This window comes from Fukomys damarensis, unplaced genomic scaffold (genome assembly GCF_012274545.1).
Source record: "Fukomys damarensis isolate Sample0158 unplaced genomic scaffold, DMR_v1.0_HiC HiC_scaffold_39, whole genome shotgun sequence".
Lineage (NCBI taxonomy): Eukaryota > Metazoa > Chordata > Mammalia > Rodentia > Bathyergidae > Fukomys > Fukomys damarensis.
The window spans coordinates 7,663,883-7,691,426 of record NW_022900951.1 but is presented as its reverse complement, the minus strand read 5'-3'; the positions used below and the strand labels follow the sequence as shown (position 1 = coordinate 7,691,426).

Sequence of the window (27,544 nt, the reverse complement as noted above, 5' to 3'; positions counted from 1 at the left end):
GCCACCTCTGTAATAGTGGTCCTGGGGCCTCGGGGGTTGACAGCTTCATTCTTTGTACTGACTTCTCGAAAATGATAAGTTCATTTTGTTCCTAGAACATGAGGCCTTCAAAATAAGGACTGTATTGTGATTATTGTTGGAAGATTTTTTAAATAATTGTAATCCATGAAAAATGGCTAGGCATGGTAGGGCCTGAGTGGATAGATCAGTGAAGATATTATGGGTTGATGGGTAAATAGATAAGACATGAATGCATGCATGGGTGGATGGATGGATGGATGGATGGATATCAGTGTTTTTTTAAGTACAGGCAGGATAGGAATTTTATATAGTACCAGTTTCACAATAAACCATGGAGTTGCAAATTTCTGCTCAATATGCTACTGAGATGACCACTGAGCTGTAACCTTTGATCCAAGATAGGAAGCAAAGGGAAAAAGATAGGACCCTTTGTGGTTTCCAGCAGAGATAATGGAAAAGCAAATGTTTCATTGATAATGGAGCCACCAGCATTTTAAAAAGCAAACATAACAACAGTCCTGGTATTCTCTTCTGCAATAGGTCACTGGGAACAAAATGACATCTCTAAACTTGGCCACCATATTTGGACCCAACCTGCTGCACAAGCAGAAGTCATCAGACAAAGAATTCTCAGTCCAGAGTTCGGCCCGGGCTGAAGAGAGCACAGCCATCATTGCTGTAGTGCAGAAGATGATTGAAAATTATGAAACCCTGTTCATGGTAGGTGACTTTTCAGTGGCAGGCTATCTCAGTGAACTGTGTATTGGTTTCCTGTGGCGTATAATGAAACTCAAGTTCACCACCTTCTGATTTGCAATGCTGGTAACTGACTGAATTTATTGGAAGCCAGGTTGTTGCCATAGGAATAGACATTTTCATAGCTGTGATATCACTGCTAGTTTGTGATTCCATGTTTAAACAAACATACATAAATTGAAAATTTCATTTTGTTGTCCCCTAAACAATAATCAAATTTTGGAGTCATTTACTCCAAAAGCAGTGGTCCTGGCTGAGACCACTGATCAATCCTTCTTTTAAGAATTCCATCTGTGGGCCTCATAAAGTCGTGTATTCATAACCAGACTTGAGGATGGCACCTTGTGCGAGGTCAGCCTTGACATTCTACCTCCAGCAAGAAGTTTTACCTTTCCTTCCTATGTCCTCCTGTGTTGCTTCCCATGCCACTTCTCTGTCTCTTGAACCCCACTGCTGTTTGTATTCATGTTTATCTTACTCAACATTGTGTTATGGTCATTTATGATCATTTCCCCTGGTAGATTATAAATCCATTTCACACAAGGGCTATGCCCTTGTTATCTCCTCTCTGTATCCTCTGTACACTTTTGGAAGGACCTCCAGCTGGCAGGCACTCAATAAATATTTTTTTGATTTGTATTGAGTTACCAGTTCCTGTTTTCCTTCATAAAACTGCATGGCTTGCTCCAACTTCCCTTGAAACATTAGAACAAATGCCAATTCTCTTCTATTTCTGTTCTCCGCTCATATTGCAGGTCAAAATTTATAGGAACTTTTTCCATGGTTGTCCCATTTCTCTTGTCAATTTGCAAACATCATAAAGCTTACCTGTTCCACGTGATCCTTTTGCGGCTCCTTCAACCAAGAAGGTTAATTGACTCTGTTGAATATCCTCAAGAGTTTTATCTATGCTTATCAAGTACCTTGTATTAGATTTATCTCCAAGCTTGCCTTAGGAAAAATAAGTTTTTGTAAATTTAAGAGCTGGTGGTTTAGAATGGCTGCCCTCTGTGTATTAACTGTGTGATTGTGACCACGTAATTCAATACTCAGTGGGAATCAATTTAAGCTCCTGTGAAAGGCCTAAGGCCTAATTCCCATAGTGGTTACCAGAATTATTTGATATGTGAAAGCATTAAACAAACTGTAAAAGTCTAAGCAAGTGTTAATTACTAATAATATTACTCGGGCAACATGAGCTGCCTCATATCTCAATTCTTTCACACCACAAACATAAATATGTTGTTGATGTAATATTTAATCAAATATGTGGCAGACAGCCTTCCAGGTGGTGACTGCGCTAATCCCAATTCCTTGTATCTTGAGACTCTGCCATCCCCTGGGATTTTATGGGCAAACTAAGAAGGAGCATCTGTCATATGTATCCAAACCCTACTGGCCAGAATTTATCCACAAGCCACTCTTAACTCCAAGAAAGGCTGGGAAATGCATTCTGGTGGGGTGCCGAGGAGGAAGAGAGAATGAATTTACCATAGTGAAAAGTTCACTGAGGTAGAATGATGTCTTCTTGGTCCTCTTTGTAGCCCTGAAGCATTGTCCCTGTGTTGCACATGGTAAGTAAGCTCTCAAAAATGTTGTTTTAGTCATTGACTCTATATAAATTTCACACTTCACCCCAAATCCTCCTAATTAATTACATATTTGGATGAATCAAATGTCAGAACTTCTCAACATTTTCATCAAGTTTTAAGTCTTATATCATCTTGCCAACTAGTCTTGGCATTACTTCATGTTCTCTGGACTTTTTTTTTAACAAAATAATACTTCTCATCGATCTTAATTCTATTTTCTAAATCCTGGTTTCCAAGCAAAGTTCTCCTTTATTTGAAACTACAAACCATCAGGCATTTCTCTTCACCTCAGACACTAACAAAGCTTCCCTGAAAGTACAGCAGCTGTCATTTTAATTGTGCCATCCATCTTTTCCCGTTTCCTGCCACCTGGATTCCCAAGAACAGCAGAAATATATCAGCGTTCCACTTTTCCCAATTTTTCCCTAGTCTGATCTTTGTTTATCATTCTCCATAAGAATTGATATTGAGGGCGGGGATTTGGCTCAGTGGTTCCACTGCCTGCCTCACAAGCACAAGGACCTGAGTTCGATCTCTGGTACAAAAAAAAAAAGAATTGATGTGAGATTCTCTTGGGTCCTAACTCATATTTGGCTTCTCAAGTTGTAGTCTTTCCTTCTTAAGGAGGCCTTTCTTGATGACCTTATCTAAAAATGCAGCTCCTACCACACACACACACACACCCTCATTCCCTCTTCTTATTCCCTGCTTTTTCCTCTTAGCAATCACCATTACTAATAAAGAGTTTTGTTAATGATTCTTATTTGTTCTGTTTCCTCGCTAAAATGTATGTTTTTGTCCATTTCCATCTACTTAACTGCATTATATCTGTGCTTGGGGCATTGTAGGAACAAAAACATGCATTGAACTAATGAATGATTTGATGGTACTTTTGTGAGGTATGATCTCCGTTTTACCAGTCCTTACCATTTACATGTGTGGAAAGGTTTGGAGATGGCAGGATTGAGAAATCTGCTTCACAGTTAGTTATTCACTAATGTAATCATTCTCACTCTCCTGTGCTTGAGTGAATGATATCCACAGTCCCTTCTACTTCTGAAATCTTCATGGCTCAATTCTCTAGCACCGTGATGGTGAGCCTTTTAGAGCTTTCAATGATACAAACGCCCTGCTGTGGCATGCATGCCATGGGTTTGCCACCACAGCTCTAACACTCACTTCCCCTCTTCTAATTCCAAAAAGCACAGAAAAATTAACTTCTTCATGTTTTAGATTATCTTAGCATTCTTGACGTTTTAGAGACTAGTTGGCTACACCAAGGTTGGTGCTTGGCTGGGTAAAGTTGGTCTGTGTGGGTAGACAGAAACGCAATATGTGTCATATATAGATAGATAGATAGAGATAGAGATAGAGATATATGTATATATATAATTTGGTTTTGATTTTTTGTTTTAGAAAGATTTTGGAATTATTAAAATTTCAAGCAAGGAAAAACAAGGCTATCCAAGGCCTGATGGTTAAAGGTATTTAGCAAGTGTGTGGCTTCGTAGTCTTTGGAAGAGTTTATGAGATCCAAAATGAAGGTGGCGATTTCATTGGCACTAGAGAGCAAGATGTGTTAGGAGAGGTGGCTGTAAGCTTGTCCTTGAAGGAAGAATGCACTCTGGAGGCAATAGTTCCACAGAAGAACTGGTGGGTGGGACCTGGAAACCCCCAGCAGCCTGGAAGGAACCTCAAGTTTGTACCGAATGTCCTTCATTTCCCAGCACTGAGACTGCATTTCTCCCGTGTGGCTGGGATCCAATTTCATGGAAAAGGGCCGAAAAGAACCTGGCATTGGCACACAATACAGATTAAGATGTTAATGTACAATTCGAGAGTCAAGCTAAGAATTTTGCTTTTTAGGCACTGATTTGGAGATTCTAAAGCTAGAAATGCCTCATGATAACAAACATCATGACCACTCTTACCAAAAGACCAAGGCAGCACATTATAATAACTTCTCAAACTTGAGCCATGCAGCACAGTTCACAAGAAAACTTGTTAGATCTTTTGATTCCTAGGCCACTCTCCAGAAAATTGAATGGAGTAGCACTCGCATGGGGTCCAGGAATCTGTACTTTCCAGTGAACACCTCTGGGGGTTCTGGCAGATTCCTACGAGCACCTTAGGAAACGACATGCTGAGAGACACTGGTAGGGTGGAAAGACCATGAGCTTTGGGATGAGTTACCAACATTCACATTGTTACACAGGCATTTATTTGTTATGTGTTCACTAGTACACTTCATTTTCCTTTTGTGAAAAAAAAAATGAGATGAAGCAACCTACCTCTCAGGATGGTTTTGACAATTAGAAACAACATTTTAAGGCTCGTAGGAAAGGATTGAAATATAGTTGGTACTCAGAAAAAGGAATACTGTTCCATTACACTGAAGTGATGTGACGCCTTCTTTATCAAAGCACAGTCAGGTGTCGCCTTGGAATCAAAGCCCGGTCTGACCACTGTGGATGACCCTGGGACCTGCTCCCACACACGCATGCTCCTAGTTCCTTACCTTGATCCTTCCTTTTGGCTACAGCATTTGTCATCTTTTAACTTGTTCCATAATTTATTTATTAGAAGTCAAAGCCTAAGAGAGTACAAACCTTATGAAGACAGGGTTTCTTGTTTGTCTTGTTCTCTGATATCCACACATCTAGAAAGTAATCAGCAGACAATAGCACCCATTAATTATTTGTTGAATAAATATTGCAACTCTATATTACTATAAGAGCATATATTGTTGTTGTCATTGATTTGTTTGTTTGGGTTCCACACTCACACCCCTGAGATTCCTTTACCATTAAATCATTATCCTCCTCCACTTCTGATAGAACAACTATTTAAAACCTGCCTAACATAAAGTGGCACTTCATGGAAAACACTGGAAATCAAAGATAAAGAATCAGTCATTTCTAGACATTGTCACTGGTATTATTCTAAGTAGAAATCATTCACTGACAAAATCATCAACAAACTTATTCTTCTGAGATTTACTGCTTCTTTAACTGGCATTGAGGATGCCAGCGTAAAAATACCATTGTTCTTGGATAATAAGAGCCTCACAGAGGAAGGGAGAAAAGTGTCAGCTCACTCTGCCAGTGGGTATTACATGATTCCCACTAGGGCTTTTTGTGGAGAGGAGCAAAGAAGAGAAGGCCTCACCCTTGCAGGCCCACGCCAAGTCCAGAGTGCAATGGAAACGTGGGAAAGCCAGAAAGTTCCCACTCCAGTGTCCATCAGTCTGAGCTGGGGACCCACTTGGTGCCCTTGGGAAATTTCAAGCAAGCACTATTGGGAGCAAGGATCACAAGCTGTGATGAGGATTCCGAGCTCAGAAGCCAAGCTTTGCTTTGTGTTCTCTTCACATCCCCATCATGCAAATTACATTTTATTATAACCTGTTTTCCATGTCAAATCAAAAGAAGCCATGTGGTCATCCAGGTCATCAAACAAGAGTCCACCTCTACCAATATATCCAGATAATTGCGTCTGATTTCCTTTTTTCTGCAGCAAAAATAACCATTTGTTGTATGCCAGAGGTTGGGCTAGTCATTACATGTATCGTTGGCTTTTCTCAATTTTACCACCGTTTGATGAGTAGGAAGCCTAGCTCATTTGTCCAAGTGAATTATGTCTACATTGTGATGCTTCCCCACAAACAGAAGAGGCACTCAGATGCGGTATCTCAGGTATGGAGCCTATTTGTGGACGAGGAAAGAGAAACTGTATTTCAGCCAATCTGAAAATAGTGAGCAAATGCATTAATACCTCTGGACTAATCAAAGCATCCACCCACTTGAGGTTAAGGCCAGCAGATGGCCTCAACAGGTAGTCTGTGTTCCTGCTGGAACCTGCTCACCTTGGCCCTATCTGCAAAGATAGAACAGCTGTACTGTTGGCATCTGATATAGGCAGGAGGGAGCGAGGCACATTACTCCTGGGCTGTTTCTATCCCCTTTAGCTTGTTGCCATGGAGCAAAGGCTGCACATTTTTCTTCATCTTCCTTACTTAGTCTCCCTCCAAAACAGCTCTATGAGTCCTGGGCTCTTACACCGTTTTTGTTCAGTAAGGTGCCCCAGTTGCCAAAATGCACCCCAACCATCTTCAATTATGAAATCACTGTCACAGCAGAGCCACACAAAAGGTCTGAGGCTGAGTCTGCCCTTGTTTGAGCTTTTCCTTCCATAAACAGCTGAAGTGATTTCTTTTAGTGTGTTTGCTAACTAAAAAATGTCATCATGATTTCCAGTGATATTTACTTTTGTTGGGGAGTGTTACAGTTTCAAATGCCAAAGCATCCTTCTTGGTCAAGTGCAAAGTGGTGGGTTAGTGTGGAACATCTAGTGGCAAGAACAGCAAGGCTGGGGCCAGGAAACTGCTCTTGGAGAAGCACTTACTGGTTTGTTGTGTGTCTTACTAAATGGAGAAAATTCACAGTTTTCCCTCTCAGTGCTTTATGGAGTAAACTATCCATTAGCAGTTATACCCTAGGCAATCATTCAAGGTATCATTTTTAATTTGATAGGGTAGATTTTAATTATGACAGCTTTATTCCTTCATATGTGCAGTGTTTACATTTTTTCTCTAAAGCAGGAGAGTACAAAGTTCTTTTGATTTTTGGAATAGCATTATGCTTTGAAGGAACACATTAAAATCTAAGGGGTTGAGTCTCCAGATAAACACAACCATAAATGGTACCCTTAAAAATCTAAAATTACTAAATAGTTGACTAAAATCCAATCGAGGTTTTGATATAAAATAGTGACTTATAAGAAAAGAATCATTTTGAGCTGGGTATTGTTTCTGCATTTAAGCGTGCTAAATTGCTTCAGTTAAAAAAAGTAAAGAAGTAATTTTTTTTCACTGTCTTACTCGTTAGTTCCCATTTTGTTATGCACAAAATCACTGAAACGAATGGAAAATTTTGATTATTGAGCTATACTTTTCATTTTGGGAAGTTTTTCATTGATGGGAACAGTAATTTAAAAACTCCAACCATCCTGATGATCCTTACTTAGGAAAGGAAATTTATTTTTCTACTCTAGAAAATGAACAGCAAGGAGACTGTTACAGTATGACGTTGATACTATTTATAAGACAAGAACAGATCCAGACAAAGGCATTGTCTTAGTTACGTTTCTAGTTGCTGAGTCAAAATATCTGACATTCAAAGTTAAAGGAGGAAAGGTTATTTAGCTTAGAGTCCGTAGAAGTTTCAGTCCATAGTTGGCTGGCTCCGAGGCAGAATGGCACATGGCAGAGGGGTGTTGCAGAAGAGACAGTTCATGGAAGCAAACAAGATGTAGCAAGACAAGCAAGGGACCTTAACAGTGTCTTTCTGCTCCTTTTATCTTATCCAGACTACTTGGGGTGGGTAGCACTCACACTCTTAATCCTAGCGCCTTAAAGCTAGCATTGCAGCATAAATCAATTCCAGAAAAAGCCCCACCTAAGACTGTATGGGGCTTTGTGGGGGACATCTAAACCCAAGCCATAATAGGCAGTATAACCAGTGTACACCATGCAGACCGTAATGCTGAGTGATTAATTCTATTTTTAGCCATTCCCACACCATTTCCTGAGCATCCTTTGGGTAGAATACACCGCCTTTGCTTGAGTTCTGAAAGCATAAAATTAAATGAATGACTGAATGAGTGAATAGGTGAGAGTCATAGATGAGCCAATAGAAGCTTCTGGAATGAAAAGCAGGAAGGCAAAATTACAGGAGAAAAAAGAGCTGTCATCTGAAAGTATTTGATTGGCAGGGAGGAGAATAATCGTCTGTAGGTGGCTTTGGATATGAGGACTTATTATCTCACATAGTAAGAAGACTAGAGGGGCACCTCTCTCTCTCTCTCTCTCTCTCTCTCTCCTCTCTCTGCTGTGCCCTCTTCAGCTGCAAAACAGCTCTAGTTGTTACCAGCATCTCTCATGACCATCGTTGCATCAGGAGGTGAAGGAAGACATTTCCTTTTCTCAATATGGAGAAAATACTTTTGCAGCAGCTCCTATAAGCCCTCCCTTGGGGTACCTTGGCAAGGATTGGCAACATGATCTTGCATGAGCTGCAAGAAAGGCAAAATGACAAAGGACGACATTAGGAACTTTTTTCAGTTCCAAGTCAGCAAATCAGGTAGTTCCTCCCTTCTGGAAACTTAACTTCTAATGATGTGACCAGCAGGGAGATGCATGGTCTATAGGAACAGTAGGAGGAGACTACAACAGGGTCTGGATTCAAACCCATTGTGATTGATAGGCCAACAGGTCACAGGCTGTAACTCTAGAAATTCACAGGGGTGTTAGGACCAGAGACATATCAAGAGAATATCTCTTAACTTAGTTACCCACCAGAAGTGCTAAGCGAAGAGAAGAGGGTGAGTCTTCTCTGTAGGCCAATGGAGACAGAGACAGGGAAGACTGTTAGTCAAGAAAAAAACAAAGTCACAGAACAAATATTGCCCATCTCTATGTTAACTGCTTTTATTTTTTTCTTTGAAATATTTAACTTCTTTCATCTATTTGTAATGAAAATTTTGATTACTATCCATCCCTCTGCAACTGAGGAGATATTTTCAAAAGTTTTGCTGGTCCCCATAACACCTTCGTTAAGAATAATGTAACAGGTGAAAGAAGCCTCTCAAGTTTTCAGGAACAGGAACAAAATCCTAGAAAAGGTGGTTGATGTCCCCGAGATTATATTAATTATAAGCAGCAGAACTAAAACTGGACCTCAGGGGCTCTAGACTCAGTCAGATATATCTTCATAGCATCTTAACTCCCACAAAAGTATGCAGAAGTGAGCAGTCTGCCTGGATATTTTTCTTTCTTACATATTTGAAGTTGGGTTGTCCTATCAGTTTATTTGCTTGACTTTTGATTCTCTATTAAGTACCGAGATCAATAGGTAATGAATGTTCATCCAGCCTGTAGTTTTAAATTTTCATTAAATAATAGGAAGTGAAATGAACAATTGTAAAAAAAATTAAAAGACTCATGGATGCTGTGATATGAACATTATAAGATCAACTCTAGGCATCATTGAAATTACCTACCTCATTTTTCCTCTGAATCTAAATTTCTGTACCATTAATTTTTAAAAAAATATGTGATTTTATCATATGAATTTTTGAAGGTTTCTTAAATCATTTTGCAGCAAAGATTGTATTCAAATAAGTTAGGTTAATTAATGGAAAATATATCAGTGTAATATGTATTATGGTGAGTTTTTTATAATACCTAGGAAAATATTATAAATCCTTCCTGTAATGTGCGAATCCCTATTTTAACTGTATCTTTTTATTTACTTGTAAATAGCATCTCAATGCCAAAATGCTATCATGTCTCTTAAACTATAGACTGATTTACTACATTCCTACCCTTTTTTATTTGCATTCGTTACCGAGTAAGAGTCACATATGCTACATAAACTAAATTTCAGTAATTATAATTGCTTGGCAGTCAAGCCTAGTTGAATGAATGGAAAATTCTGAAATGCAGAATAGGTTATCAAAAATTTGTGGAAAGTTATTTTTAAATAATGATGCTTCCTGTAGCCTATTCTAATAAAACAAGTTGTTATTCTAATGGTACAAGTTGATAATTTATCATTAGACATACCATACACTCTCAAAGAATTCGTATTGCCATCACTGCACCATTCCAAAGGACATTTACTCTTGCTCATTTTTCAGGGGGAATGGATTGGTACCTGGAGCCTAGCCTATTTTAAATTAAATGGACCAAAATGCAAGCAATTTTCCTAGTTTGCTCCTGGATATTTCCTTTTGACAGGAGTTCAGGGTATACATTTTGGCCTGTGTTATGTTATGTTTTTCTGTCCCTTTTGCTTTTTAAAAAAGTGTTCTTTTTTCCCATTTCACCCTTAAGTATTACTTTTTAAAAACTCATACAGAAGTATGTCAGTTAATATTCATTTTCAAGTTGACTGGATTAAAAGACTCGTTTAGAGGTGATGGGGTCATGGGGCGCTGTACTCGTCAGGATTAATTTACTGATGAGCTCATAACTGAATTTTCTAGCAGGTGGGGCCCCGTTGGAGGAAGTGGGTCATGGGGGGTTTTGTCTTTAGAGGGTGCTTCTCTGCTTGTGCTCTTCCCGGGCTAACTTCCTGTCTACCATGGCCTGAGCAGATTTCCTCATCGTCCCCGTCTGCCGTGATGTTCCTGCCCTGGAGCCAGCCAACCATGAGGCAAAACCTGTGAAACCATGAGCTAGATAAACCTTTTCTCCTTCAAGTTGCAAGTGTTAGGTATTTTATCCCACTCATGGAAAAAGTGACTGACACAAATTGCATATGTCTGTTAGGTCACGATGTTTGAAAAAGTCCAGTGAAAATGATCAGTATTTTCATTTTTTCAACTTGCACACTACAGTAAAAGAATATAGTCTCTTAGCCTTGACTTAACTGTTCTACTCCTTGTCTTCTCTCTCCATTTTAATTCTCTGGTCATTGCATTTGGTTTTAGAACTTTAAATGCAACTTATATGTGACTCCTAAATGTCTGTGTCCAGCTAGAACCACTCCCCTGAGTTCCGAATCTTTATTCCCAACTACCTACTAGATATTTCCACTGGGATGTCTCACAGACCTCTCAGTACTCCCATTTCAAAGCTGAGCTCTTGCGCTTCCCCACAGCCTTCTTCTCTTCCTAGAGCTTTTCTGAGAAAGTCGGTAGCAACCTCATTCTTCTGTTTGCTCAGGCTCCCAAGTACTGCTCACCCTCTCTCCCTTTCATTCTCTTCCTTTCCATCCAATAAATTAGCTGTATAATAAATTTTTGTCAGCCTCTACATTATCTTCAAGATTCAAATACTTTTCATCATCTCTCTCACTGTGTGATGCCCATCATCACAGATCTGGGTCTATTAGAAGCCCCTGTCTGCTCACCCTGCTTTACAGCTGGCTTCCCTGAAATCTACTTCCAACTAAGCAGCTAGACTGATTACAACTGGTATTAGTCATCTGCTCAAAATCTCCGGTGGCGCTCCCCCCACTTTGAAGAAGAACCAAAGTCCAACTGTGAACTGGAGGACTCCGTGCTGTCTAACCCAGGTTCCTTGACCCCACCCTCCCACTACTTGCCTCCTTCCTCGCTCTTTCCCAGCCCCACTGGCCTTCTCATTGTCTCTTGATTATCTTCTTCCTTCTCTCTGTAATGATTGTCTCCAACTCTTTTATCAGCTTTGGTTCTCCAATAAAATGACAGCTCTCATGTGACTTGACCATCCTATTGGACCCTGCACCACCTCTCCCAGCATTTCTGACTGCCTTTCTTTGATTTGTGGTTTCTCCACATGATCCATGCTATGCTTTCCTTATATTTTCATGCCCATTTTCCCAGATTCATTGTCAGCTCTACATGGAGAAGGACTCTAGGCTGCTTGGTTTGTAAGTGAATCCTAACATCCTGTGTCTGGCACTCAAGAAGCATTCGCCAAGGATCTATGCAATGAGTTCATGGTACAGAGTCTGCAAAAGGCCCTGGTGATCAGCACAGTTGTGCTGAAACAGAGAGAGTGGGAGGATGGCTGCTAGGAGAGAAGACATAAAATATTTATTGAGAAGAGTGAGCAAGTACAGGGCTGCAATTGTGGGGATGGGAAGGGTTCCATGCAAGTGAGTATCTTGATCAGATCATTCTGACATCCATGTGGAGAAGAATTTTGATGCACATTTTAAGGAAATAGTGCACAAGTTAGTAAGTTTTTACATCAAAGGTCCATCAAATACGCATGTTTCTTTTCATCTATAAATTCAAACTGGCTTAAGAAACTTGGGGGCTCATACAGCTAAAAAATTGAAAAGAATTGTGACTTCAGGCATAGCTTGACACCAGACTCAAATGCTATCAAGACACTGTTCCTTTTTTTTTCTGTTTGTTTCTCCATCTCTTATGTTTGCTTATTTGTCAGCAAAATCTTCAGACCTCAGATGGCTACCGGCACTGTGTCCCTTCTCTCATAAGCCTCAGAGAAATTCTCATGGCTTTGCATTGCCTCCAATGGGGCCACAGGCTTGTTTCTCAGGCCACCATGGTGGTCTAAGAATGGAATGATTGGGCAACTTTGTTTAGGGTGCACCCGTAACCCTTGAGCTGAGGGTTGGGGACCAGTTCTGTTGGTTTTCCAGAGGGAACTTAGGATATGACTATTATAAGAAGGGGGAAATGGGCTTTGTAATGGCCAACAGATGACCACTACAAAGGGCTAATGAGGGCTTGAACTGGGGTCATTGCTGTTAGAAAGGAAGGGGGAGGAAAGAAGTCACAGAGATGAAATCAAGTAGACCTTCTGACTCTGAAGGGGTGGGAAGAGGGCACAGAATGGTTAGAATACACCTAGAAGAGTTTAAGCTTATGTGACTCGGACTTGGAAATGCCATTAATAAAGATTCAGGATGAAGTAGGAGGAACTGATTTATGAGAGAAGGAAAGCATTTTCTTGCTTTCTCATCCTTGTTTTTATTAATAAATTGTTTCCAGCTCCTCGGAGCTCAAGAGCAATTGAGCTCTGCACGAGGCAGGAGGCAAATTCTTCCACCAACCACTTATTCTCAGAAGACTTGTCCCTGTGGTTTTAAAAACATCTCTCTGAGCCCATGTGTGAGAGAATCAGACTGTAAACGTATTTTCTTTCAAAAGTTTGAGTTTCCTCTGGTTGAACTACCAGGATCTATGGAGTAGAAAACCACGAGCCGGAGCTGGGTTCACTCTTGTCTCATAGAACATTTCCACATGGGTGACTTAGGGCCCTCTCCTAAGGCAGTGCATGCAGATCAGGCTTAGAGGAGCATATGATGCTCATGAATGAAATGCTAGTGGGTTCCTATGAAATTATAAAGTGAGAAATGTTTGTTAGTGGACTAGGAAATGGGCGCTTGTAACTACGAGCCAGAAAGACTGAAGGCAGGCACCAAATGGTAGTAACAGGTACAAAGGTAGTGTTAGCATTTTTGTTTCTTTTGGGGTGTCTGCCATTCACCAGTTACTGTTAGCTCAATGTAAAGTAAGTCACTTAATCACCACAGCCGCTCTTTGTAGTAAGACCTAGGGCTTTTCCCGTTTTACAGGTGGAAAAGCTGAGAGTTAGCTTCTTGTCGAAGTGCCTTGTCAAAGCTCCTACAGCTAGGAAGTGTTGGAGCTAGAATTCAAGTAGTCTAGCCCCAGGGCCTGCCCTCCTAGTAAACTGATCATTTGTTCCAGAATTGCCCCAGGCAGTTTTAATTTATGCCTGTTGTCTTGGCATGATTCAATATATGAACTCTAGAAAGTGTCCCCATTTGGACAGTGAGTTATGGACACCCTTCCTCTTAACTATAATATTTTGCTTTCCCAAAGCCAAGAACATCTAGTCTGTGCAACAGAGGTATCCAAATGACTAGGCGGTATCTCCCAGCATGGGAGGGGTAACATTTTGGATTGAATATGACTGTTTGATAACCATCCTGCTTATCCTAAGAATTAAACCAGCTGTATGAGTTGGTGTTGGTTTGGTTTTAACTAGTAAATCACTCTGCATTCTTATAACTTTTAAAGCTCTGTTTTATGATGTCATAAAGTTGCCTCTCCATGGAATGATTTTATTTATGCCTCAACGCTTGGCTCCTCCAGGTTCCCCCAGATCTCCAGAACGAAGTGCTGATCAGCCTGTTAGAGACAGATCCTGATGTCGTGGACTATTTGCTCAGAAGGAAGGCTTCCCAATCTTCGTGAGTATGCCAGTTTTCCATCCTCTAATGCCACGCTGGGGATTTCTATTTCCATTTCTAAGGAATTAAAAATGTTTACATAACTCTATGCAGGGTGGCTGAAGTGGAGTTTTAGCAACTTTCTGGCAACTCTGATCAATCCGCCTAACTAGAAAATGCTCCGGTCTTACCAGTGCACACTTATCGAATTAAGGAACCACTTTACAGTACATTTCTTTTTCAGCTTTTTCTAGCCCATTAAGGTCCTTCTCTCTGCATTTACTGGGGGAGAAAAGCACTAAATCACTGGCAAGAAGCTCAAAGGACTATGGTGCCTCTCAGCAATTCATTTTCCAGAATCTTGATAACTGTGCCTTGAGGCCCATCAGGCTGTGCCTAGAGCTATCTTAATTGTGCAGTTTTCCAGTGGCCACAGCACATTATCAAACCACAAATGGGCCTTCACTGAGGCCTAGGTGCTCATTTGAAATTAGAGGTGAGCCCTTTCTTGGCTTTTCCACTGAGTATAAGTAGGATTCTTCTGATGAAAATGCACACTGGTTTCCATAGTCACCCAAGTTTCTAGTGAGAAAGATGCTAGGCACGCTGTAGGCTATGCTTGGCTGTCATTTTTCCCCTGAAGGAGTACAAAAGTCTTACATTAATCAGATTTTATGTTTCGTCCCAATAGTTGCTTACGGAAGCAGAACATATGCGAGTGCTGAGAATTTGGAGAAGTCAGTTAAGGGGATGATATTGTATGGTTAATTAGGAGCAATATCACCACCAAGTCGCCAAACCTTAAATTTGTCATAGGGAAACTTGTTGTTGTTGTTATCTTATGAGAGTACCATTTATGCTGTGCTTTAAATCTACTGAATTTCAACAATTCTAAGATATGTTTCCTCTCAGGTTTCACTATTTTAAAAATTCATAGCATTTTTTTTCTTTCTCAGTCATATATAAAATAATAGTATATCTTTACTCAGCTGTGTCTCAGAAACAATGAGCTATCTTCAGTTATTCTTATATATTGATATGAAATTTGACTAATTGCCATTTCCAATTGTTATAGACATTAACACATTTATATTATTGAGAGAAATTTAGCGAAAAGGAATTCCGCATTTCTCAGTCCCCTTCCTTCTCAGGCCATTACAGTAATAGCCTTGCTAAATTCAGCCTCACTCCATTTCCAGCTGAGCAGGGAAGAGCTTGTAATTGGATCACCCTTTCAAATGCACTTTTAAAAATTCAAGTCTGTGCCAGTCATTATCAGGCCAAATTCTGGTTCAAGTAAGATGTTCTGCTTGGATCCAAGCCCCAAGAGCCATGAGAGAATTAAACAAATATATATATTCAAAGTATAAATGGGCTGGCATTCCATGGTCTTGCTTTTGGTATCAATATTGGGCTTGCATTAAAGTTTTTCCTAGATGTCTATCATCAAGGGGTGAGTTCTCATTCAAACTACCAAGTGGCCTTTCTTCTCAGCAGATCATGTTCCACCAGAATTTTAACAAACTCACTCATTTATGTCCTCTGTGCACGAAAACCATCGTGGTGGCATTTCTCTTTGTGAATCTCTCATCAAGCTGCATTTATAACACGTCCTTGGTACTCTGTGGAAAAGCTAGAAAACATATACTTTTTAAAACACCGAGTTTTGACTCATCAACATTCTGTTTTTGTGTAGCATTATTAGATGGATACATTTTGTACTCTAAAGACCCACTGATGTGAATTCTTTTTAAAAGCATACTTAAAGTATGCTTTTTGCACATAAATGACAAGGTAATAAGTGAACCTTCTTTGTCTACTCTTATGCAAAAGGGAGAAAAAAGCTGTCGCCAAGCTGTGTAATTGTCCAGCCTCTTTTGTCCTCCATCCCTGTAAGAGTATGAAGTACAACTAGAAGGTCTGTGTGAACTGACCTGAGACTAAGATCTCAGGTGAGTGTTAGGGCCTCTGAGCTATGAAGCTGAGCTCTGGGGAGCGATGAGTGTTACCAGATAGCGGGAAACATTTGGCAAGACTGACTTAGTAGGGAGAAGTGGTTTTTGTTTGTTTTTCTCTAGGTATAGGCCAAAGAATAGCCCAGAAGACTGATGATGATGTCACAAAGTAAAAGTGTATGCATTAATGAAAGAACAGTTATTCATAATGGCCTGTTGAGGCCAGAGGCTCTTATCACTCAAGCTCTAGGTGGGCTCTGTGTGCCTTAAACACATGCTCCCCAAACTCCACTGTGCATACAGAGGTCCTGCTTTCTGAATCAGGAGGCCTGGCAAGGACTTCTGAGAATCTGCATTTCTAACAAACTCCTAAGTGATACTGATCATGGGTCCATGATCCATGCTTTGAGTAAGGAAAGCTTAAAATATCAAGGCATTTTCTTGCCTGTAAGATCTGTCAGACTTGCAGAATGCAAAGATGATAGGTGTTAGACCTGTGGTCTGCGGTTCTCAGACTGACCTGTCCATTCTAATCACCTGGGGAGCTTAAAGGACAGCTAGGAGACCACCACCACCACCATCCCCCGCCCCAGCGGTGCAGATTCATTTGTTGTGGGTGGCAGTCTGGGCGCTGGGAGTTGGAAAAGCTCCTTGCATGGTTCCAGTGAACAGCCAGGGCTGTGAACTTATGGCTCAGATCTACTAAATTGGATTCTATGTACAGCATTTACAATCCCATAGGTTTTTGAGGGGGTGATTTTTGATCTTCAGTAGCTATCCTGCATTGATAAAGAGAAACAATGCTCCAGATCATACATCCACTTGGAGTTCAGAGATGAGAAAGAGGTGTGACTTGCAATCTCAAGGATGGTTTCTGAGAAAAGGAAGCATTTGCAGTGATCTTGGAAGACAAGGGTGTGAGGGAACATGTTGCCTGTCTGGGGACATGATAAGGAAGGTAGGAAGAGACCTTTAAATAGCAGGTTGAAAAGTGGCACTTAACTCAGGAAGTAGTGATGTAGGGTTACAAGTGACAATAGATTGCTGTAGTCACATATTACAGTGATAGTAAATTACAATGCTCCAACCTGACATATGGAGCTGGCTTCCTTGGCATATCAATTACCCATAATACTATGTGCTTATGTAATTTTACACACTGGTTACAAGCTTGAAGTTTAAAGCCAGATCTCCTAAATTCAAATTCCAGCTCCAATGTTATTAGTAGTGTGATCGTGGGTAAATTAATGACTGTCTCTCGGTCTCAGTTTCTTTATCTATAAACTGGAGATAAAAGTAGCACGAGCTTTATATAATTCTTGTTCTCTTAAAATAGTGCCCGATTTATAATAAATGCTTACTAAGTGTTAACAATTATTATTGGGTTACTTCAGACTTCACCATTTGGTTCATTTACAGTTGCTTACCAGGTAATACGGCCCAAGAGAGAACTCATTCACCTTAAGTTGTGCCATTGTTTTGAAAAGCAAAGCTCCTAGCACAAGGCTAGCTCAGTCCATAGAGCATGAGACTCTTAAAAGCAAAATTCCTTATACACTTCAGACAGACACTTTGGGTTTTTTTTCTCAAAGCTTCTATTTTTTCCCCAAGTTCACATACCTAAATACAGCTTAAGATTCCTGTGAGACCAAGTGGAAACTGCAAAAAAATTAATTTGGAGGGGAGAAGAAACAAGTTCTAAAGAGTGTAAAACCAAGGGCACGAAAATATTTATTATTATTTCTGTTTTGAAAAAGCAAACTTTTAGTGATATTTGGGGACTGAATGTTTTCTTTTGCTTTGGGTTTTTCCCTACTTTATGCAACATGAAAATTGGAGGAGAGTAAGGAGAAGTCATCATTTTTTTATGTGCTTGTCTCCTTAAATTTTTGGCTTCAACCAAAATAGGATGCCACAGGGAGATTAGAAGAGATTTTTTTATTACAAAAAAATGCAAAACTTACAGTTTTCAAAAAATTGCTTGTCTGGTGCATTCATTAGAATTATATACTCTTTTCTTCAAAGGTACTTAAAATAGATCCCTCCCTTTGATTTAGGAATGTGAGGAGGTTGGAGATGGGGGTGGGAGGTTAATTGAAGAGGACAGGGCAGGTCAAATGTCTGCAAGTGCAAGAGAACAAAGGTAGCATAGCAGATCTGGGTCCAGGAGAGAGCAAAGGAGGCGCTTACTTACCTAGGCACAAAATTGAAGGGCATGCCCCAGAACTCAGTCATCAATGCTAACTAAATGATAATGTAACATTTTGCAAAATTAAAGTTAATCTTCAAAATCAACGATGAATGAAATATCAACTTTTAGAAAAGACCAGTGCCAAACTTAGCCAAAGGTAAAACGTGTGCCACTGACTTAAATGGAAGCTACTCATCAATCATATTTTTAAAATCTCCTCTGCTTATCTCATTTTTAACCAAGACAACTGCTATACTGGACAGTTTCTCTCGGCCAGTGACAATCTTAAATAATTTTTACTTAGGTTAACTTGAAATCAAATAATAATGAAATTTTATTTGAGTATAAGTAAGGGATTTAAGCTTAAGTTTTAATATATCTCCTTTTCATTATTTCAGTATTTCTTACTGCTTTAATGTTCTAGGGGAAAAATTAACCATGCATAAAATTGTGTATATAGAAGTACACTGTTTTCTTTTTGCCTGCGGTGCCTCACATCACTAGAATTTGGCATAAGGGATGCTTTGCAGATCTGAATGTGATTTATATAAAATTCTCCACGAATCCAATGCACAGGAGAATTCAGCAGCCTTCAGATCATCTGTGACAACAGTTCTTATAATTTTTAAATGTAGGTTTGAGAAAACGTATAACAATATTCTTATCCCATCAAACCTCATAGCTGGCCCAGAAATATAATACAGCTCAGCAAATCTGAGTGTCTTCCCTACTTCCTATTCTGGGAACGGGATCAAAACATTAGCCATATTTACGGATAAGGCAGATATGGATGAACCAAACCCAAGGGTATATATATATATATATTGGTGACCAGGGAATCTGGACCAAGGATGAAGACGTGTACTTGTCTCAAAAGATAGCTGTTCAGCACTAAAAAAAGAATGGTTCCGTTTAGCTGAACAATAAGTATGCCTGCTTCATTCTGGGGAGCGTCAAAGCTGTCTTGTCATTGAAAGGTATCACACTGAGACCATCAGATACAGATCACATGGGCAGTTCATTTTAATGTTTCAAAGATTGTCGTCAAAGATGCCTTGTTCCACACATCTGTGGAGTGGTTGCAAGATGGGTTGTATTTCTCATTTCCATCTACTGTGATTTGTCAAATCAGAAAGGTTTCCAGGACATTTTCAGAGACAAGAAACCTGATTGCACTTACTGTATAACAGCAAAGAATACTGTTGACTGGCAGCGGCGGGTGGCTTCACCTCTCTTCTCTTTCCAGCACCCCACAAATGATGAAGCACAAGCACCCCACACATATATGCCATTCAAGAAAGCTTTTTCTGCTAGAAAGTTTTAGGGAAAACTTACGTGTAAAACAGAAATCCATAATGAAATATTCCAAAAAGCATCATTATGCCTTCCTGCTAAGGAAAGGCCATCCAGGGCGGAGGAATAATGTATCTCATCCTCTCTCCCTTCAAACATCTTCACTGTGATTCTCGGTTTCTTCATAAATTTGTAAAATAGTAATTTGAACATGTGCTATTGGGCACACTGTAAATGAGAGGAATAAAGGCAGCATTGTTTTGTCTTTACCTGTCATAAATGCTCCATAAACGCTAACTGGAGGGAATGAATCGTGACTGAAAATGAGCAGAGAAATGTCACCAGGGACCCGGGGTGCTGGCTTCATCATCCACTGGGGAGGCTGCACCCATTTCAGCTCCTCTTTGGAGAGGGGAACTCTTCCCCAGGACTGCGTCAGGGAGGCTTTGCAGACTCGAGCGTGATTAATGTGAAAATCCTCCATAACTCCAGAGCTGCTCCGGCAGTGGATTCCTCTCCTACTACAATTAATAGTGCCTAAGATGGTTAGGAGCTTTGCATTCCAATAGACTGAAGTTTATCAGTCGAACCACTGAGCCAAGGTTGAAGACAAGGCACTTTTGAAATCACTGGGAGTGTTTCTCACTGAGAGAGCCCAGCAAGGGCCTGAACTGGCTACATCCGGTGATTGAACCGGAGTTTTCCATCTATCTACAGAACAAGTTCTGGGGCTCCGGCTGCCGCGCAGGCCTGCTCACAGGGCTCTGCCAGCGTGGTTACACCCTGACATGGAGGGACCAGCTGAGGGTGAGGAAGTGCTTTGCTCTCCATGCCCATCCCATGCTTGTTGGTTAGCTGAGACCGGTCATGGGTGCCTAGGACCGTCCAGGGGCTTGGGGATCTACGGAGGAAACCCTCCACCTACGGAGGCAAACCGGTGTTGCCTCCAACCCACCCACCCAACACCCTCAGCCTCAATCCATTACACTCTGAGGCTGGCAAGAGAAGCCTCTGCGTGCTTTGGGGCCCAGACCCATGCAGACTGACAACTGCCCTACCCAGCCTTTCAGCAAAGTACAAGGCATAGAAAGACATACTTTAGACAGCTCCTCCTCTAGTGCATCATTGATAGGAGGAAATCTTTTCCAGAAATCCATACGTGACTGTGTTAATGCCTTTACTTAAGGCCCTCAACTCAAAACTGACTTCTTAGAGTTGGAATATTCCAAGACAAATCTGAGAGAAGGCATTTGTGGCTGTTTGTCCCTTTTTTTTTTTTTCAGATTTCCCCAAAGGGCGGTATGGTTTTCTAGATTTGACAATTCTTTGGAATGGGTTCTTAGGCATATTTAGCTGCTACTTTCTGACCTCTGGTGGGAAAATAAAATGATAGATAGGAAAATATTTTAAACATTTAAAAAGGCCATGAAAAACTAAATAAAAATAAAAGGCCACGGACTCCATGATATGTATTTTATACTACTTTTCTGTTGAGTTGTACTAATGTTAAATACTATTTAGCAAGTACAGTTTACAAGAATTCCCGACCCCTACTGCCTCTACTGCTACAAACATAAATTATTTACAAGTCCCTGTTACTTTGCCTCATTTTCATACTGAGATCTGGAACAAAGAGTTATTAACAGTAGCTTAGTCCAGCGCCTGCCACATGAGGAACTCCGTATAAATATAAACTTTTCCTTTTCTTACAGGCCAAGGGGTTATTCCCCTAGGTCTGTTTCTCAAGCTGTTTGCCATGTGTACTCACACTTTGTTCCCTTCCGTGGCTGGGATATACTGGGGGCTAAAAAGGAAGCCATCGTCTCTCAGTAGATGGCCCTCTCTGTCTATACCCCTGGCTGTGACCTCAGCCACCCTGACGGGGTTCATGATCTGTGCCTACTGTAAGACAACTCATCCACCTCTATGTCTAGGGAGTAGCTCCTGCCGCCTCCCCAAATGGCTTTCCTATTTGAGGCCCCAGCTCTGATCACTTTGGTGCTTGACTTAGGAGACTGAATCAGGAGCCTGAAAGTCCAGGCGACCTTTCCTGCCCTTCCCTACACTTCAGTGCATTCTGATCACAATCAGACTACATTTCATTGTCTGCAGCCTGCTTATGACAGACAGAGGAGGTCCAGAAGCGGCCGGGATGTGCACACCTGCCTTCCTTCCCCAAGCTTGGCCCCAGCCACCCTAAGGTCACGGCCACCATATTCACCCCCATTCCATCCACTGCTGCAATTTGCTGCCATCTGTATTTTTCCTCCTGCTTTGGCTCTTAGCAGACTCTCAGCTTTCTGTCACACCTGTAATTTGAAGAAGGAAAGGAAGGTTTGGCTTTTAGAGGTTCTCAAACATTTTTGTGCATCAGAATCAACTGTAGCTCTTTTTGAAACACAGTCCATTGGGCTCACCTCACAATTCCCCTTTCAGTAGGCAAAGCTAGATACCTGGGCTTTGATGTCACACTCAGAAGAGGCCCATATTTCACTTAGTGACTCCCGGTGGCCGTCTTGAAATTCCTTATTTCTTTTTAGCATGGTGCCTTACATGTCCATCTTGTACTGGGCCCCACAATGGAGGTAGCCCATCCTGCCAGTAACTCCAGAATGGAACTCTGGAATTTACGTTTCCAACAAGTTCTCAAGTGATGCCGCCACAGGGAATCCACTTTACCATTTCACACCCATGAAATCAGAGTTTGCAGAATCAACTCAGAGGAAAGAGGAAACGGACAAGGGCCTTCTCCCTCCTGCTCCCTTCCTCTACGTGATGGGATCCAATAAGAACTATGAAAATGGAGGAAAGATTGGTGAAGCAACTTCATTTACTTTTGTGATTGTTGTTATTGTCCTTGTTTTGTTTCCACCAAACTAAACGCTGTCATGAGGCACATTGCTTTTTCTGCACCCTTCCCCAACAGTTAATGTAAGTATAATTTCCCTGTCCGTACATCAGTCCCGAATCACTTTTCTGAATGAAATGTAAAGCTCTGAAGTGGAACAATATCATAGTAAGTAATTTGGGGAGTTGAGAAAAGGAAAACAGGAGAATGACAAAATGAAACGTCAATGCAAAACACAAAAGGCAAGCATGCTGCCATATATCAACTCGGATGGAGCTCTGTTTCCTCTGACCCTCCGAGCAGTCACTCAGAAATACAGCATGACACAACTCATGGTTCCATAGGGCAAAGATAATCTGCTCTCTCAGTTGAATACCAAATGTCCCAAGTACTTCGAGAATTTTTTTCCATGAGGTATCTTTCTTTATGCACACAACCCCTGATGGAATCTGCAACTTATAGTATTTTGTTATTTGTTTTCTCTTCGGCATGTTTCATAAGACAGATAAAACAATTATTGTGGTCTCTTGGAGCTACAGTATGACCTTCCTGAAAGTTCCTTCCCAATAGGAGGAGGCAAAACCAAAACACTCGTAGCCCTGATGGTTATTTTGTTTGGCCTCACGAATAGACTTGACGTTTAAAAACCTCCCATCAAATAAGGCTTTATGTACTTACTGTTGTCAATGGCAAACTATGACTTATTCTTCTCGAGTAGACCCAGGACATTTTCATTAATGTATAGAAAAGTACCACCTGAGCATGGAGAACAAACGAAATTAGCCCACTAGGGTAGTGTACAGCCCTGTTCCAAACATAGAACCCTGATTCTGAGCAGAGCTCTGTGTTAGTTCAACATATTCGATTTTTCTGAATTTTGTAAACTTTTCTCAAGCAGGGTCATGCCCCACGACAACAGACAAGTGTCCATTTTGTTTTGTTTTCTGTTCCCTCAGCCAGAAATAGGGAGATTTTCCCCTTTTAATTAGATATGGTGGTTAAATAGCCCACCACTACTTTCCAGCAGAAATAGTTAGGTTCCTTTAATTTTTTTTTTCTTCAAATTCATTGGCGCCCTAAAGAGTTGGAAAATCATCCTCATGGTTGTCCCCTGGCTGCTGCCCATGAGATTGTCTGATATCAGTTCAAAGAGGAGGCAAGGGAAGGACTGATTTGTTCCATGTGGGTAGGAAATGTCCTGGGCAAACATGCTAGAGCCCTGCTGCCTTGGTGACAGGCACGGCATACCACAGGCGCTGGCCTATTTCCCCTGGGTACTGACCCTTGCCAGAAGCCCAAGACAAAGCTGGGTCCCCCTATGAGTGTGATGTCGCCTCCATTTTGCACGCACAAAACCATTTGGTTGGGAAAGCATTGCGCAGGACTGTGTTTATCTTCTTAAAGCCACAAAGACTTTTGTTTGGAAATAGTCAACCAAAGGAAAGCAAAAAGCAGTAAAGAAAACTGAAGTGTGGGAGGCAAAGGAGCAGGTTCTGCAACTTCTAATCAACCTCTGATCATTTCCCTTTAAGATGTTGTCAGGGCCACTGTTTTGAAGGTAGAAAATAAAGTTGTTTCCAGGTAAGATTTTGCTCAGTCTTCTCATGTTTCCGAAGTTCTTGTTTTTCTGTTCCACTTACATTTTCCCTGTTATTTCTGTTGCTGTGACACCTCCCTCACTTGTGTATGTGCTAATAGTATGTTCATCAGCACGTCATCTATCAACTTGTAAGAGCATCAGTGCCTTGCGAAATCATTTTAAGTGCATTTAAACCCAGGGGACTCTTAATGATGATCATATGTATATTTTTGGCCACATGAAACCTCCCCACCGGTAGCATCATCACCACCACCACCATCATCATCATCATCATGGGAAAGAGGAGTTTATTTACAGTAAGTATTTAGAAGAAAGACTATTCATACAGCCGTAATAAACATACAGTGAAGGGTCAACCGTAGTTTTATCTGAACTATACTGAAGTGAGGATATTGAAACAGACGAGTTAGCTACCAGTTTATTCTTAGTAGATAACGATCATCAGGCTCTAATTTTGAAATGGAATCAGGACTCAATCCAGAGCGCACTTCAGCGAGGCACGTTGGCGAACACGAGGATCCATCTCTTTCATTTTCCATCCTTCCCCTGGCTGACACTTTCTGTTACATCGGTCCTGTCGCGGCCCTCTGCTGGCTGCATATCGGCGAATACAGAGATCCTTTTCACTCCGTTCCGCGCCCTTCCTGGTATTTTACTTCATGTGTTAGGTTTCACTGCCATCTGCTGGCCAAATATTGCTGTGGCTGCCATTAGGATTTCCTCTGCTCCCCTCCCTTTCTGAGGTGCTGGTTCTTGTTACATTTGTTGTGTTTTGCTGCCATCTAGTGACCGTTCTGTGGAAACGCGTTCCCCTAATGCAGAGATGTTGAAACATGGCTCAAAAGGTCTTTTTGTGTCAGTCCTCATGCGTTCCCCTCCTGTCATTTGTGCAATGATCATATTATTTAAATCTGATCACTCATCGTTGTACACGCTCACACACATGCCATTCTCTTGTTGTGCCAGAAGCCCTGACATGCTACAGTCGGACGTTTCCTTTTCCATGGGAGGGAGGCATTCATCCACAGACTCCAACAAAGCCTCCAGTGGAGACATCTCCCCTTATGACAACAACTCCCCTGTGTTACCTGAGCGCTCCCTGCTGGCTATGCAAGAGGACAGGGCTCCGGGGGGCTCGGAGATACTTTACAAGGTGCCAGAGAAGTATATGTTGGTGGGCCACTTGCCGTCATCAAAGTCAAAGTCAAGAGAAAGTTCTCCTGGACCAAGGCTTGGAAAAGGTAATGGAAGCGGCTCTCTGCATGTGGAACAGCGTGGAGCGCTTTGCGGCTCCTCTTCGTTTGTCCTCTGTGTGATGTTTCTGTAACTCCATGAGCATTTGCGGACCACGAGCTGAACACCCACTCTAGGAAGAGGGAGGGGTGGAGGCCCTGGTGATGTCTTGGAGGGTCCCTGCCGCCCACATCCTGATTCTCAGACATCCAGGAAAAGTGCACATGCCCAGAGGAGCTACTCAGTCCCAGCTTCTCCCTCCGATAGCCAAGGATTTTGTGTCCCGGCAGTGGGTTAGGGCTTGCACGTTTGCTACTCTAGCATGTCACCCAATGACTGCTGTTACTTTCCTAAAAAGGACAAGCACAGCCTACTGTGTAACAAGACAGCACGTCAGAACCAGATGGTGTCAGTGTCCTATGACCAGAGCACAGGACTGGGAGTCAGAAACCTTCTCTACCATTTCCAATTTGCAGGAACTCAAGCGAGTACCTGAGCTCAGCACAGTCCTCCCTCCCCCAAGACTACGAGTGCTGACACTGGCCAATTCATTGAGTTAAATGAACCAATCTAGGAAAAGCCCTTTAGGCAACGCTTAGCATGGGAGAAGCACTAGGTGGCCTGGGCAGGGGAAGGTTGTGTGTGCTTCCCACCTGTCCTTGCACTAGTCACCTCGTCTGTCCTGTGATCCCCTGGGGATTCCCCAGGGAGGCAGGGAGATAAATGTGTGGGAGCAGCCGAACCACAGAGACGCCCAGGAGACCTTTGCTTCTCTAAGTCAGTTATGATCCCACCATGGGGTTGTAAGGAGGAGGAAAGCAGGTGGTGCAGATGCCCAACAGGGCACCTTCCTCCGTAGCTGTTTGCGCACACACTGAGGGGAGACTGATGAAGGAGGCGGGGACGCCTCTGTGTGCGCCGCTAGCAGGGTGCTCCTGCCTGCGGTTCCAAAGCTCTTGCTGCTGTCCCTGTCCCCATGTCGGTGTGGTTGGAGAGTGTGAGGCTGTTGTCACCTTATATGACTTCCCTCCCACTGACGTCATAAACCACCACAAACTTGGTGGCTTAAAGCACACAAGTTTTCTCTCACAGTTAGAAGTCTCCCATGGGTCTGCAGGGCCACCTTCCCTTCTGGAAGTGCTAGGAAACTATTTCCTTGTCGTTTCTGTTTGTAGGTGCTGCCATATTCCTCATCGTGTTGCTCATTCCTTCACCTTTCAAGGCAGCAACAGAGCAGCACCTCCCCTCTCACCCGCCTCCTGGATGGACCCCTGTGTTTATATTAGGCCCAGCCAGGGTCCTGCAGCAAAATCGACCTATGCCAGGAACCAGAATTCGGGTGCATCCGCCAAATCCTCTTTGATTTTAAGGTCATATTTTTATAGGTTTTGGAGATTATGGTATGGTCATCTTTGGGGACCCTTGTGTGTCTACTCCAACCATGATTTAGAAAGAGCCTTTCGGTAAATTCTGAATGGAATAGGCTTCCTGAAAAAGCAGGTCTGAAGTGTATTCTGCAGGGCAATCTCAAAGGCATTTGCACAGAAGAGATGCTCAGTTTGCCTTTAAAATTTCATTTTGTGTTGTACATCTTTTTATCCTCTTTTTCTTAGATATGTCAGAGGAACCTTTCAATATCTGGGGAACTTGGCATTCAACATTAAAAAGTGGATCCAAAGACCCCGGAATGACAGGTAGGGTGTAACTTGAAAACTTCACTGCATTTGTTTCGAAAATTAATTTTCTGTAGCATTTGCCTTGTTGTGATAATCTGAACACGCTTGTCCAGTTATTATTTGGAAAATGCTGAAAATGGGGGCGGGCGGAGAAAATGCCCTGTTGTTTTCTACCCCGGGATGCCGATCTTGGACTCCGTTTCATTTCCTTTCCTTTACTGAAATATAAATTGGCAATAGAGCTGTTTTATTCAGTGCGACCAGTCGGCTGACCTGTCAGAGTCTAGGCGTATGTGTTTGGAGTGGCCACAGGAATTGTGCCAATAATTAAAAAGCATGTCACTGTCACTTCTTTTGCTAGGAAGTGGTGTGTGTGTGTGTGTGTGTGTGTGTGTGTGTGTGTGTGTGTGTGTTAAAGAGCTGCAGATAAGTGCGTACTGCGCTTCTTCAACTGTAGAAGGCCACAGTGGAAAGACTCTAACCCCCAAGGACAAACTCATCCCAGTCCTTGCCTTTCTGGCCCTCAGGTTCCTATGGCGACATTTTTGAAAGCAGCTCCCTCCGACCGGGGCCCTGTTCCCTTTCTCAAGGGAACCTTTCTCTCAACTGGCCCCGTTGGCAGAGGAGCCCTGCAGAGATGGACGACGGCGGCCCTCAGGTCATTC

The 27,544-nt window shown here is 41.8% G+C and overlaps 1 protein-coding gene across 3 annotated transcripts in view; it reads left to right on the top strand.

The window, feature by feature from the left end:
- Positions 1–26,803, top strand: part of Arhgap6 (Rho GTPase activating protein 6) — a 493,644-nt gene extending 466,841 nt beyond the window's left edge. Inside the window, exons 9-13 of one of the 3 annotated variants that reach the window (XR_778334.2) lie at positions 562–741; positions 14,007–14,104; positions 20,240–20,329; positions 23,903–23,951; positions 24,937–24,964. Coding sequence is in view for 1 of the 3 variants with exons in the window: in XM_010613980.2 (XP_010612282.1) it covers positions 562–741; positions 14,007–14,104; positions 24,937–25,297 (639 nt within the window). In the remaining 2 variants the exon portion in view is untranslated. Of the gene's footprint in view, positions 1–561; positions 742–14,006; positions 14,105–20,239; positions 23,952–24,936 lie in introns of all 3 variants that reach the window. The other 2 variants (XR_002025035.1, XM_010613980.2) reach the window with 2 other exon arrangements.
- Positions 26,804–27,544: the final 741 nt, after the last annotated feature.